General features: G+C 47.1%; 1 protein-coding gene across 1 annotated transcript in view; it reads right to left on the bottom strand.

The window, feature by feature from the left end:
- LOC143837123 (very-long-chain 3-oxoacyl-CoA reductase-like) overlaps positions 1-12821 on the bottom strand; it is a 51298-nt gene extending 38477 nt beyond the window's left edge. Inside the window, exons 1-4 of the mRNA XM_077336635.1 lie at positions 12532-12821; positions 8238-8284; positions 7794-7869; positions 4983-5093 (exon numbers count right to left, since the gene is read on the bottom strand). Of these exons, the coding sequence (XP_077192750.1) occupies positions 4983-5093; positions 7794-7869; positions 8238-8284; positions 12532-12703 (406 nt within the window). The 5' untranslated portion in view covers positions 12704-12821. The remainder of the gene's footprint in view (positions 1-4982; positions 5094-7793; positions 7870-8237; positions 8285-12531) is intronic.
- Between the last annotated feature and the right edge of the window lie 2464 nt (positions 12822-15285).

Raw genomic sequence — 15285 nt, 5'->3', positions numbered from 1 at the left:
AGAAAATATAGGATCGGCGGAGCCCCATATTGTGTGGGACGCAGCGAAGGCCGTTATGAGGGGACACCTAATCTGGACGGAAAAGTTATTAAAACGTCAGAGAGATGAAGAAATTGAAAGTAAATTGGGGCAGATAAAAATTCTGCAAGCACACCAGCAAAATAAATTTGACACACAACGGCAAAGACAAATCCAGATCTTAAAAAATGATTTAGACTCCCAAGATTTAGTATTAGTGTGGAAAAGGGAAACCCTAATTAAAAGCGAATGGCATAGATCAAATATAAACTCACAAAAGAAATTAGCCAAATATTTAAAGAGGAAAAAAGACAAACAGAGAATAAAAAGCATAAGACAGGGCCAGAAGGAGCTGGTGGATTCGCACCTAATAAGAGAAGCGTTTGTCAAATATTACCAAAGTTTATATGAGTCCTCAGGAAAAGGGCAACTCAAGGAGAAGTGGTACACAAAAATAACTAAAGAAGATCAGGAATCCCTTAATAAGGATATAAGTGCATCCGAAATAGAAGGGGTAATTAGACAATTAAAAATAGGAAAATCCCCGGGGACAGATGGATATACGGCCGAATATTATAAAGAAATGAGTGGAATATTAATATCAGAAATGGCATATTTGTTTAACGATATAATGACAGGCGGAAACATCCCCAATACATGGAAACAGGTAGAGATGGTGGTGATACTAAAGCAGTCTAAGGATCCCAAAGATGTTGGCTCATATAGGCCTATTAGTTTGATGAATCAAGATTACAAAATATTCGCCAAGGTCTTAGCTAACAGATTAGAAAAAATATTACCAAAAATAATAGGGGAGGACCAGTATGGATTTATTAAAAACAGACAAATTTTCCACCCAATAAGGAATATTTTAAATGTACTAGCACATAAACAGCAACATAAAGAAAAGAAATTGGCACTATTGAAACTAGATATATTCAAAGCCTTCGATACCGTCGAACATAATTTTCTCTGGGAAACACTAAGGGATAGTGGAATAGAAGGGAGCTTCTTGGAAGCTGTAAAAGAGCTTTATAAACAAGGAATCGCAACACTATGGATAAATGGAGGCAGATCAAAAGAATTTCCAATCTCAAGGGGGGTAAAGCAGGGTTGCCCATTGTCACCCCTATTATTTGTAATGGCTATAGAAATCTTGGCAGATAGAATAAGGAACTCCCCTAGAATAGAAGGATATAAGGTGGGTCAGGAAGAGGTCAAACTTAATCTTTTTGCAGACGATATTCTTCTGGTACTTAAAGATCCACTAACAGCAGCCAAGGAAATTAAGATAATATTAAAGGACTTTGAACAATATTCAGGGTTAGGAGTCAATATGGGGAAATCCGAAATTATATATTTTAACATACCTAAGGGGGATCAGATATTAGTGGAGAAAGAAACAGATATACCAAAGGGATGTAAAATGTTAAAATACTTAGGCATAAAAATTTTTAAAAGAATAAACAAAATAGGAAAAAATAACTACCAGGAAATATGGAAGAAGATACGCAGAAACATGAAGGCTTGGAAGTCTAAAACAATGAATATATTAACTAAAATTAGAGCAATTAAAATGTTTTTAATTCCAAAGCTTAGCTATTTATACCAGGTACTCCCATCAGAAGTACCAAGAATACAAGCTAAGGAATGGAATAGACAGCTGAGGGATTGGACTTTTGGAAGCAAAATAGCTAGGTTTAAACAAAAATTAATTTATATTCCACAAGAGGAGTTGGGATGGGGCCTAATAAATTTAGAGAGATACTTTGAGGCATTTCAAATTAAACATTTATTGGATGCGGAGATAAACAGAGAAAGAAAATGGGTAAGGATAGAAAACGAAGTAAATAAGGGGAAAGGAAAATGGGGGGTGTTTACAAAGAATTTAACATTAGAAACTAAAGAAACAACAGGGCCGAGGGCGGTTGCCCTCAGAGCCTGGAAAAGATGGGAAGGAGTATGGTCAGCAGACTTCGTGAAATGGATACCAGTAGAATTACTACAAGAACTAGATGACCCTATATGGTGGGAAAATTTAAAAAAGAAAGGGTTGAATAGAGTAAAGGATTTATTAGACCAATCGGGAGTAATGATATCAAAAGAAAAATGTATGGAATTGTTGGGGGAAAGGAATTGGTTGAGGGTCCACGGACTATACGAGGCTATGAGTAAACTCTCACGCTTAGGGATATTATCTAAGGATAGTCGGATGAAGGGGACTATGCAAAGAATGGAAACTGCAAAAAAAGGAGTAGTGGGGGTGTTATATAAGCTAATGGTAAGCGATGAGGATTATATAGGACGTGTGATTCAAATAAAATGGCAGAGGGACATCCAATTGCCTGATCAAGTAGTACATAAAATTATAAAGGGAAATAAACAGATAAAATTAGACAAATATAAGGAAATGACTAGAAAGTTAATTTGGAAATGGTATAGAACGCCGGCCCAGTTGGCGTATATGATAAAAGGGCTGACCCCAAAATGTTGGCACTGTGGAAAGGATAAGGGATATTATATACATATGTGGTGGGAGTGTACCGAAGTTTCTGGATATTGGAGAAATATAATTCAGGAAATGGAAAATATTCTAGGAATTACAATAGTGAAAGAAGCAAATATGCTGTTTGCAGGTATTTTGGGATATGATTTAAAGGAAAAAAAGGATCTCAAATTATATAAAGCCATGGTACTTGCAATACAAGCCGCTGTTGCTAGGGGATGGAAAGATAAATCAAAGTGGACATGGGAAAGCTGGTTTCAGTATCTCTATGAGGATGTTAGCTCTGAAATTGTGATCTGTTTAAGAGGGGAGGCCTTATGGGAAGAGAAAAAGGAAAGGATAAATAGTAATTGGACAAAGTATTTCCATTGGTTGAGGTCGACTGGGAACAGGGAGAGTAAGAATAAAGCCTTGAGCGGGATCAAGAAGCTGTGTACATGGTTGAAAGAGTTATAAGGAAACGGCAGGTAGGGTGGAGGGTGGGGGTGGAGTGAGGGAGGGAGAAAATGAGAAATGTAATTATAACATGAACAACTATTGTCAATAATCAAAGATTGAATAAAATTTATTTTGTCGATAGTCCCATTGTATACGGCACTGGTCAGACCACACCTGGAGTACTATGTGAAGTTCTGGAGGCCTCACTTCAAGAAGGATGTGGATAAAATTGAAAGGGTACAGAGGAGAGCGACAAGGATGATCTGGGGCCAAGGGACCAAGCCCTATGAAGATAGGTTGAGGGACTTGGGAATGTTCAGCCTGGAGAAAAGGAGGTTGAGAGGGGACATGATAGCCCTCTTTATGTATTTGAAAGGTTGTCACTTGGAGGAGGGCAGGATGCTGTTTCCATTGGCTGCAGAGGAAAGTACATGCAGTACGATTGTAAGCCGTGACTTCTTCGGGTTTAAACTACAACGATATAGGTTAGATATCAGGAAAAGAATTTCACAGAGTAGTTCAGCAGTGGAATAGGCTGCCTAAGGAGGTGGTGAGTTCCCCCTCACTGGCAGTCTTCAAGCAAAGGTTGGATACACACTTTTCTTGGATGCTTTAGGATGCTTTTGGCTGATCCCATGTTGAGCAGGGCTTTGGACTAGATGGCCTGTCTGGCCCGTTCTAACTCTGTGATTCTGTGAAAAATTGGCACAGTGCAAATGCAGAAGGGCTACATGTTTAAAATTGGGGGAAAGGACCCTATGGTCTGTCCTATCAATTTATTCTGGGCCTGGGACATGACAAAGCGAAAGAACTAATAAGGAACAGAGTAATAGATGTAGAAAGACAGCATGATATCAATAAGATATTGGACCCACTTTTTGGGAAAGACCTTCTTAATAAGGCTGTCTTAATGCCATATTTAACTGATCTTCTAAATTCTGAACAAAGAAGATCTTTTACTCTTCTCCGCTATAATGCCCTACCTTCCGCTTTCTTTGAAGGAAAGTTCAAGGGGCTACCGATAGAAGCACGTAAGTGTGTCTGTGGCGAAGGTCAAATAGAGACAGCTGAACATGTCCTATTTGAGTGCAGGCTCTATCGTCACCTCCGTATAAATACACTGGCCTCATTGCTCGCAGAATGCCCCAGAGGTTTGAGGAAACAGCGCCTTAAGCTACTACTTTCAGACACAAATAAAGATCTAACAAAAATTATTGCTAGATTTGCTTGGGTAGCTATAAAAATAAGGCAGAGCCGGACCAACCCTGTTCCCTAGTGCTTTTATATTGGATCCATATACAACTGTTCTTATTTCTTAGTTTTTACCCATTTATAATTGATGTTATTTTTGTAATTTTATGTTTTTTACTGGCTGATTGATTGGGGGAAAGGAAGGCTGTAGATATGGGGTTTAAACTGACCTGAATTCAGCAAGATTTACAGTGGGAAAAAATGTGAGTGCCAAAGGGCCCTGAAGTCCAGCCTGTATATTTTGACTGTATACCCTTTTTCTCTTCCCAAAAATTGCAAATTCCAAAATCACATGGTCACTACTACCAAGTGTGCTCACTGCTTTCACTTCATCAACCAGTTTCTCCTTATTGGTGAGAATCAAGTCTAAGATTGCGACCCCCTGGTTGTCTACTCCACCTTCTACAAAATGAAGTTGTCAGCAAGACAAGTCAAGAATTTATTGGACTCTTCCTCAGAGGTATACACATTCTTAACATATTCTGCTACTCCTTCTCCTTCTTTAACAACATGAGAGTATGTTATGGATTTTTTTTTTCAATAACATTATTTTCTGTTCATTACAGAATTTTGCCTCTCCCTGAGATTTCTGGCTAGGATACGCCCCCCATAGACACAGGAGGAAAGTCTCGCTTGTTACATTTCTGAGTCAGCAAGTCTCCTAGAATTGCTAATTCGCCATCGTATATTCAGGATACAAGTCTGTTTTAGGTAACTATGTGATACTTACTGCCAATGAGACCGAGAGAGAACCAGTATTCAAACTTACCCAGAATGCCGATTTCCAGTCCTTGCAAAGCAGCTCGAATTGGCTCATAGATTTCTGAGCCCTGAGTGAAATCTGCTTGGATCACCTTGGTGCTTCGACTGTGCTGCTCCTCTAGGAAACAAAGGCAGAGAAGATTTTATCATGACTTCAGAGAACCAAGCACTGAGCACAGTGGCAGAACCAGAACCTGGTCTGTGCCCCAGTCAAATCAATGTCACAAGTTATGGCCCTAAGCCAGGGGTAGTCAAACTGCGGCCCTCCAGATGTCCATGGACTACAATTCCCAGGAGCCCCCTGCCAGCGAATGCTGGCAGGGGGCTCCTGGGAATTGTAGTCCATGGACATCTGGAGGGCCGCAGTTTGACTACCCCTGCCCTAAGCAATTGTAGTATATAAATGTAATGCAGTATTTCTTAACTCTCTTGTATCTTACAAAATAAATATATATACAGCTTATGGCCCTAATACAGACTTTGGTTGACTCTGATCATTTCTTGCAACTTCTGAAAACCCTCTCTTTTCAAATGATACAGAGGCCTAGTCTTTCCAAACAGTAGGCCAAAACTAGTAATTTTTGGCAGAGTTTAAATGTTAAAAAGGGCAGAACACCAAGATGCTTAAAATAATAAAACAGTTTTATTAAGAAGAGAAACAAACTTTGTGAGTAGGAGAGGAGAGTCCTATATAACAGTCTAACAGTTCTCCTTTCTGTGTTCATTCTATCTGTTCTGGAGGCAAGCAGAGAGGACGTGTATTCAAAGGAGCAGGCAGTCTACCAATGGAAACCATCAGAATATTGGAGGAGATTATTTGAAAAAATATCAGGAAGTTCCTATTCTAACTATGGTGAATATACATTTCCTCCAATGCCCCCTCTAGGATATTCTTCCGAGTCATATACACTAGAATCATAGAGTTGGAAGGAACCTCCTGGGTCATCTAGTCCAACCCCCTGAACTATGCAGGACACTCACAACCCTATCACTCATCCACTGTAACCTTTACAAAATCAGTCTCTCTGTGACCCATTATGCACGGGGGTTTAAGCGTACATTCAGGGTGGAATGGCGGCGACTAAAATCACCGATAACGCACGGTGCCGGCTGCAACCGGCTGCAGCTTCGGTGCATGCCGCCGAAAAAGCCGCGTTCGCGAAACGCGGAAGAAAGCGCAGCTTCCGGGTGACCGGGGCGCAACCAGAAGTGGCGCCGGGATCGCCACGTGCATAATCGGTTACTCTGGGTTTTGCCGCCATCGCGCCCCGCCCTGTGCATAACCGGTGTGCGTCACGTTTTCCCCCTCCGCGTTTTCTATGTGACCCGAAATCGCCGTTTTGGCGGACGTGCATAATGGGCCTGTCAGATGGCTATCCAGTTTCTGTTTATAAATTTCCAAAGATGGAGAACCCACCACCTCCCGAGGAAGTCTGTTCCACTGAGAAACCACTCTAACTGCTAGGAACTTCTTTTGGATGTTTAGACGGAGTTTCCCCTCTGGGGCAAGAGAGAACAACTCTGCTCGATCCTCTACATGGCTGCCTTTTAAATACTTGAAGATCAGATCCCCTCTCAGTTGTCTCCTCTCCATGCTAAACAGACCCAGCTCCCCCAACCTTTCATCATAAATCTTGGTCTCCAAACCCCTCACCATCTTTGTCGCCCTCCTCTTGCAGATTCCAGCACCAATTCCCCATAGAACTGCAAAAGCTTAAACCAGTTCAGCAGAAGTCCTCTGGAAGTGGAAGGCCGGGTGTGGGGTCGGTGTTATAGTATCAGGGAAGCCTGAGCGCTCTGTGGGTTGCCAGGTCCCTCCTCTCCACTCCACGGTGCTGACCGCCTCGGGCTTCGGTGATCAACCTAACTATGCCTAACCATGCCTGAGTGCGCAACCCTAACTCTAAACATGCTTTTTCAGTAGGATTTGTACCAAGTCAAGAGATTTCCCATGGATACAAGGTCAGCTTAACAAACTCATCTGTCTTCTCCTTTTGCAACATATCGTGATTTGTCTGGGTGCATTTCCAAACCTCTGTTTCAGTCTCCCTTTTGCAAGGAGACATCTGTCATTGCTTAGTGAGTCCTTATAATTATGTCAACTAATCTACAATACTAAGGAGAGTTCCACCCTTCTAAGCCTTTTTGACATGGGTGCTGCTCTGCTTAGGGCTGCCTGTCGTGGATTTATGAACCCCAGCCTGAATTCTCTTCTGGTAATGATCCTTCACTGGCTTTTCCCAGTGTTCCTCCAGTTCTTCCATTGCTAACTGCCTTACTAGAATTCTCAGGGAGGCCACAAACAGTATTCTGGAGAGAGATTGCTAGGAAATGAGGTCCATTGATCCGTAAATATCATTCCAGGGGGTCCTTCTGCCCTTCTAGAGCAGGGGTAGTCAAACTGCGGCCCTCCAGATGTCCATGGACTACAATTCCTGGCAGGGGCTGATGGGAATTGTAGTCCATGGACCTCTGGAGGGCCGCAGTTTGACTACCCCTGCTCTAGAGAGAGCACCAATGAGAGCTAGCAAAGTGTAAAGAGGTGTCACAGTTCTGCTCACAGAATACCTTCCCTCGTGTCATGTTCTGTGACACTCTGGTTTGAGTCATTCACGTTGGATTCCTTCCAGTCCAGGCTCCTAACTCCACCATTAGTGGCTAAGCATTCGGCTTTTGGTGAATTCTAGTGCTTCGCTTACAATAAACAAAAGTACTTCCTCCTCTTCCTCCAGTGAACTTATTTTCTCCGTAATCCTTCCTTCCAGGAGCCTGCAGCTCCAATCACCTCTTCCCCCCAGGCCAGGTCGGCCTCACTCACCAATCTCAGCTGCCACCTGCTTCAGCTTCTCCATGGAACGGCTGATGAGAACCACATTGAGGCCTCTACGAGCCAGCTGACAGACGAAGAAGAGAATTAAGATCAGAGTGGACGTCCCACACATTTTGGCAATTAGGTAAGGAAATGCTGTGGAGAAATCACATTTCAACCACAGACAAGGAAGGTGAGTGTCGCTCTCCAGGGAACAAGGAAGCTAGAAAGTTCTTTAAACTTGCCTCTCCTCATAGTACAGAGCAGAGGCTAATCTAGCTTTTACTCCTTTGACTTCGCTGGGGAGTCTCCTTCAGGTACAGTTGCCAAGTCTGATGTAGGTGCCCTCCCACCAGTCATGGGCCCTTGTGGGGGATCCAAAATACAGGGAAGGATAGGGTGAGGGTCTCTCGTGACTGGAGGACAGTCCTCGGCAAGAACGTCTGGACTTACCTCATGGGCATAGGCCTCCCCAATACCTGCTGTGGCTCCGGTCACCACTGCAAAGAAAGCAAAGGTGCAGACTGTGAGAAGGGGGGGGGGGGCGGAGGGGAATCAAGACCATGTCATAAAATCTGGGTGAAATCCCAAAGAGTCTAGGGCAGTGGTTCTCGACCTGTGGGGGTTAAACTACCCGTTTATAGGGGTCGTGGCATGGCCCTTCTCTCCAAGGGGGTCCCAAAATGGCCGAAATCGCTCCTTTTCCATTTCATCCACATAACAGCCTTGCGGGGTAGATCAAGATAGAGCAAGATTGGCATGGTGGGACAAGAGGCAGAAGTGAACTGAGAAACCCCAGAAAAAAACCAATTTAAATACCATCGTAAACAATGGATCTTCACGCCATTGGCCAGTTTTGGTTTGATTTCTGAGAAAGAACCCTTGCATCATTTTATGGTTGGGGGTCACCACAACATGAGGAACTGTATTAAAGGGTTGCGGCACGAGGAAGGTTAAAACCACTGACCTAGGGAATGGACTCTTTTTACGTCTCTGAATCCTTTCTCCTTCTTTGCCAGCTTTTATTGTTTTTTTGCAAGAAAGACAAAAGAAAAAGGAAAATGCAGCAAAGACTGACACCATATTATTTATTTATTTATATAATATATATATATATGATAATTTATTTATTTATTTATATTATATATGTGATTATTCCCTCACTTATCCAACGAATACATTAGTTTCCTGTCTGTCTATATAATCTGTATAAAAATCTTCTGTGGGTCTAGTATTAATTAGGCTGGTCAGCTTCGCCCTTTTGGATAGTTCTCCAAGTTTGTCTAACGCTGGACCTCAACAAGGGCTTCTCTGTCCTGCCCCCACCTGGTGGAATGAGCTCCCTGAGGAGATCAGAGCCCTGCCTGAACTCCCACAATTCCGCAGGGTCTGCAAAAGGGAGCTCTTCCACCAGGCATCCGCTTGAGGCCAACCAACATCTGCTGGTCCCACCCCCCCTCAGACGCCCTTTCCATGACTGAACAATTTGATCTCCCACAGGCACATTGGACTGGATAGGTTCTGTAATTCACACCACTCAGTACCATCCAGCCCTGCTAAGCTTACTGGGCAGAAAGGTGGAGGGGAGGGGGTCACCTTGAGATGGAACTTGTGGAAGGTTGCACACCCAATTTACAGAACGAACACATATTGCTTCAGTGGATGAGTGTAGGGTTAAAACAGCAACCGCATAGGAAGATGCAAATGTAGCACTAAAAAAATAGATCAGGGGGAAACAGGGAACACAGGAGGTCAGGATAATAGCCATGGGATTACAGGAAGGTCTTGTCATTCTGTTCTTGAGGCTTGCCACAAACTGAAAGCCCTAACACTCTGTCCTCAGAGAACTGTCAGCTGTTTGGCAAACAACAATCAGGAAGGACAATTTGTTGATCTGGGGAAAGTCAGGAGCATCATAGTACGTTCTGGTTCTGGAAATGTTTGGAGAAAGAATTTCGAAAGAGGATGATTTGGGTGACTCAGCACATAATGGCATCTAGCACAATAGTTTTGAAGGAGCATATGTTCTCTGCTTTGAGATTACAAACACTGTCTTAAGTGAGGCATTTGCTTGTGTGAGAAGAAGAGTTGTTTTTATACCTTGCTTTTCACTCCCCAAAGGAGTCTCAAAGCATCTTACAAACAACTTCCCTTCCTCTCCCCACAATGGAGGTAGGGCTAAGATTTCCGACAATGGAGGTAGGGCTAAGATTTCCGACAGAACGTTCTGTGAGAGCAGTTCTAACTAGACTGTGCGCCGTTCCGCATGGGTTTAATGTAGCAGAAGGCTTTCATATTGTAAACGCTACTAATTAGCAGTTCCGCAAAACATCGCACACAATCTGCAACACTCCTGCAACAGTTCCGCGAAAAGCGATTCGTTGTAGCGCTTCTAGGGAAATCGGGAAAAGTGGATTCACCCTTCGAAAAGCGCTACACTCTTGCGAACAATCTGCAACACTAGCGAAAAAGACCTGTGCGTTCTCATTGTTGTGGTTCCAACAAAGTCCCTCCCCCCTGGCTCTCTCCTCCGAACGTCCGGCGAAGCGATCACCATTTTTTCCCCCTCAGAGCGAGGGGCAAAGCAACGAACCAGCAAGGCTTCATTCGCCCAGCGAGGCTTATCCGGCTACAGTCCCTCCACAGAAGTGCTTTAAAGCTCCCCTAACTCCCCAAGCACAACACAGCCCCCTGTTTGCAAGTTCCCTTTATTTTCGGCTGAAAATCGCGCCCGTGCGGGGGGGGGATTTTTTTTTCACTCGGGGGACTGTGGTAACGATGACTCGCCAGCTCACATGCCAGCTAGATGGGTCTCTCCGTTGCAACAAATCAACGCATATTCATTGCAACGTGTGTTTTTTTTTTTTTAAACTGTGCTTAAAGGGAAAGGCGCTTTTCCGGAGCATGGTAACAACCGCCCATTGGATGTTTGTTTGATTGACGGCCAGGGGCGGGACCAAGCACAGAAAAAATCGCTTCCTTTCTAGCGATTCCTGCGAGATCGGAAACCTGTGGGGAACGAATGAAACGCTACTGGATTCCACTACAAATGGAGGTATGCAGAACGCCGAGATTCCACTATTTAAAATAGCGTTTCCGCTTTGTGGAACCAATTGGCAACATTGGTCCTTGTGTGGAAACACCCTGTGACTAGCCCAAGATCATGCAGCTGGCTGCATGTGGAGGAGTGGGGAAATCAAACTCGTCTCTCCAGGTGAGAGGGTGCTCCTCTCAGCCACTACACCAAGCTGGCTCTGTTCCACCTGTAGTTCTGGGAAGGGCTCATAGTCTAAAGCAGTGGTCTGCAACCTTTTTTAGGCTACGGACCGGTGGGTGTGGAGGGTGATACGGCGACCATGCATGCACGGCCGCGCATGTGCATTTGCGCATGCGGCTGCACTTCCCTCTCCCCCCTCCTCCCGCAAAAAGTAGCTTGCGGCCTGGGGGGGCGGGGAGAGGGAGCCGCGGCCCGGTGCCAGGGCCTTAGCAGCCCGGCACCGGGCCATGGCCCGGTGGTTGGGGACCACCAGTCTAAAGAACCAAAATTCATTTAAGTATGCTAATCGTGTAAGCAGAGTTTCCAAGAGTTGCATTATTAGTATCTTGGAACAGCCCCCCCCCCCCCATGTCTACTGTCCATATGGCAGTGATTAATCAATTTGAGACTGCTGGAGTATGAAAGTATCTTGCTGTAACAGGTCTGCAGTCAGGCAGCTAGATTTGAAACTTTAGAAACCCACATGTTTGTCAGACTATAAGCTTTCAAGAGTCCAACTTCCTTTCATCAGATCCTGGCACCAATGAGCCATCTCATCAGATCTTAGAAGCAAAACAGGATTAACCTTTGGGGGGGAGATCTGTCAGAGTCCGGATGCAGAGGCGGGCAGCAGCAACCCCCCTGCCAAACATCTCTTGCCTTGTAAAGACTCTGCAGATATCTAATGTTAGCCATTTTAGTGTATTTTTAGCAATTTTAATGTATTTATGTATTTTGACTGGTTGTATTTCATAAGGTAGTATGCTGCCCCAAGATGACGGGCTAAAGAGGGCCTATACATTTACATAATAAATAAATACATAATAAACACATACATAATACATAATAAACAAACTGTACGGGACCGCCAAAAGTCAGCTATCCCTTGACAGCTTTTCCACCGGCAGCGATCTGTTTCTGTAAACTACCAAGGGATTAAGTGCTGTGGGTCTCCATGCCCCCTGCCCCCCCCCTATGAGGTCATTGCATCAAGCAGGGGTTCCCAACCAGGGGTTTGCAGACCCATGGGGGTCCACAGGCGCTCCAGAGAGGGGTCCACAGCCTCCCCCACACCCGACTGAATGGACTTGGCCACAAGCTAGGTGCTCACCTCCACCTGGAGGGCTTGGTGAGTAGGCCGGTGGGTGCAAAAATGGGATGGGGGTCCAGCCTCTCTTCTTAGCTCCTGGCCAAGGTGGAGCCACCGTAGTCCAGGGGCAGATTCCTCCTGCGGAAATGGTCCAACTTTTGGGATCAACTGTTTGGCAGGAGCACCCTCTAGTGGACTGTTAACACCAAGGTGGAGGGAGGCAGGGTGTGGGTGATTGACACTTCTGGGGTGTGTGGCAGGGCGCTGTGACCAGCTGACAACACTTCCAGAGGTCCTTGAAGCCTGAAGACCTATTTCAGGGGCTCCTCCATGGTCAAGAGGTCCAAAAAGGCTGGCATAAAGAGTGGAAGCCGAAACGACAGCAGAGGCATGGAACTCACCTGCCCAGGGCCCATACGAAGCCAGGTCGACCCCTTTCCACACCCAAGACAAGACGTGGATCCTCAGGGCCCTGGCTAAACCCCAGGCAGCCTTCAGGCCCAGCCAGACAACACTCAGGAGCCCGATGGAGTTCAGCAGCAGCTCCAGGGAGAAAAAGCCAGGGGAAGCCATCTCTTTGCCTGCTTTGTCCTGCAGCAGCAATCAGTCCACCTGCTTAGATCCTGTCTTTGCTAGAGCAGGCCCAGGCGGCAGCTGTTTCCAGCGTTGGAGGTGGCTGCCCTGGAACCAGACCTGCTACCCAGGACAGAACACTCAGCTCCCCTGGAGAACATTTCTGAACATGACATCTTTATACCCTACTGAGGTCCTGCCACAGCCCACAGCCCACAGCCCAGGCTCCGCCCTCAACCCTTGCCAGGAGACAGGGTTGCATCATCAGATTTCCCAAGGCTTCTGGGGTGAAGCCTGCGTTCTTCCAGGGGCAGGACTGCTAACCAAGAGGCTGCACTTAAAGGAGGAGCCATGTTGGGTTTGGGGGTGGGGGTAGACACCCGGAGGAGGAGGGTCTGCATTCTTATTTGCAGAATCAGAGGACTGAGGAGGACGGATAGAGGGCGCATGAGGGGGTTGGGGTGGGGGAAACCTATTCTTCAGCTGCCTCCGTATTGGGGAAGAGAGCTGGTGGGTACAGGCCTTGGGGAGGGGTCTGCCATCCCCCTAACCTTGGGTAGAGGGGGATGTGATAGTGGGAGACACGCTGGCCATCCCAGGAGGAGGAGGAGGCCCGGCCACTGGTTGGTCACACGCCACAGACCGACACCCTCAGAAAAACAGCCGCTTGCCCGCCCAGACTAGGGAGGGAAGTGGGATTCCAGGAGAGCGGGGAGGAGAACTACAGGGAGGTGACAGGGATGAATGCCTTAGGCAGAACGACAGAGACTTACCAGATAGGGAGTCTCACCAAAGGGCGAGCTCGAGGAACGCAGCGGGAACCGTGGCACCTGTGAAGAAAACAGAGGACAGCATTAGCAGGTGGGGAGAGGGAGCTGCGGATGCCCAGGACAGGTGAAGCTGGAAGGAGGAGTGGTGAGGGATGAGCGTTAAGAGAAGGGGCGGGGGAGCACAGGAGGGACATAAGGAAGACGGCTAGGAAAGGGTGGGGCTGGCGGAAGCGAAGGCAAACGGAGAGTGACAAGCACGGGGTGTGGAGAGATTGTATGGTGAAGGAACTTCCAGTAAACGAATTGTAAGCATCCTCTGAGTGCAGAATCGTTTGTCCAGTGGCACGGCGGAGAGGGGCGGAGGCAAGGAGTGGGCGGCCCGGGGGCAGACAGTGGTGGAGAATGCGGGCACTGCCCTGCCCCTATTGAAACCCCGCCCATCGTTGCCGACCCCACCCGGGTGAGTACACCCTTCGGAGCTCCACAGTGCGAGGAGTGTAACGCGGAAACATGGCTGCGTTTGAAGGGGCAGAAGGGGGCTTCCCAAAGCAAGTGGCACTCAGCGATTCGGAGGAGGAGGAGACCTCAAGGCTCTGTGATAGAGCGGGTACCGGAGGGAGAGAGTATGGATCTCGCACAGTTCCGTCAGTGGCTGGTCGAACACCAGTCCCACGCTTGGCAGGATGTGATGGACAGGCAGACGGCTGCACAAGAGCAGCTGGTACAGGTGGTACGACGGGCATGGGAAGAATGCCCGGGAGCTGAGGCAGCGGCACAACCCCTGGGTCGAGTCCCTTGGCCTACCATAGCCTGACTAGGGCCGGAGGATGACATGGAAGCGTACATTGACGCCTTTGAGAGGACGGTGGTCCTCTGGCCACACGCCCAGTGGTCGTACATCATTGGGCCCTATCTCACGGGGGAAGCGCAGGCAGCCCTAAAAGATATGGCCAAAGAGGACTCCGCTGATTATGATGCCCTCAAGAAGGCCATTATGGACCGCTATGACATTTCCCCGGAGACATATAGGCAGCGGCTACGTGCCATTTCTTTTCCGCCGGGGGTGCGACTACGTGTAGTGATAAACAAGCTCCGGGATGCAGCAAAATGGTGGCTGCTTCCTACCATGGATGGCGAGCAACGGTTGATGGAGAAGGTGGTTTTGGAACAGTTGCTGCAGATTTTGTCGGCCAGGATACAGCACTGGTTGGGGTGTCAGAAGCCGAGTTCCTTGGCACAGGCCGGAGATCTCTTGGAGGCCTACATGGCAGCTGACTAAAGAGAACAGCCAAAAAATGCCCCCACAACGCGCCAAAGTTTGCTGACACCCTCCAACAGGTGACAGCCTGGAAAGCCGACGTGAGCTGCCCAGCCGAGGAACCTGCAGGAGAAAACCCAACCAAGGCCCAACCGGATGCCAGCGACATGTTGCAGGACAACCTACAGAATGACCCGGACCTACTGACACTCCAGGAGGAGGATGACACCTTGGCAGAACTGCGAGGGTGTCTGGCGACAGAAGATGTCCAGGTAAGGGATCCTCGACGCGGTGGCTGGTGGCTGCAGGTGGTAAAGGAAGGGGGGTCTGGTTCCGGTGCCAGAGGGAAAAGGGGGCCCTAATAAAGCAATTGTTGGTGCCCCAGAGATACAGGCGGGAGGTGTTAGAGATGGCCCACGACTACCAGTGGGCTGGCCATCAGGGGATACCAGCAACACTCCACCGAGTGTTGCATTGTTTTTTTTTGCCTCAAATTGCAGAGGACGTGCAAGCGTATTGTTGATCCTGTGCGGCATGCCAGTGGACCACCGGAG

The sequence above is a fragment of the Paroedura picta genome, chromosome 5 (assembly GCF_049243985.1).
Source record: "Paroedura picta isolate Pp20150507F chromosome 5, Ppicta_v3.0, whole genome shotgun sequence".
NCBI classification, from domain to species: Eukaryota; Metazoa; Chordata; class Lepidosauria; order Squamata; family Gekkonidae; genus Paroedura; species Paroedura picta.
The sequence above is the reverse complement of the archived record's forward strand: the minus strand, read 5'-3'. Positions and strand labels throughout refer to the sequence as shown.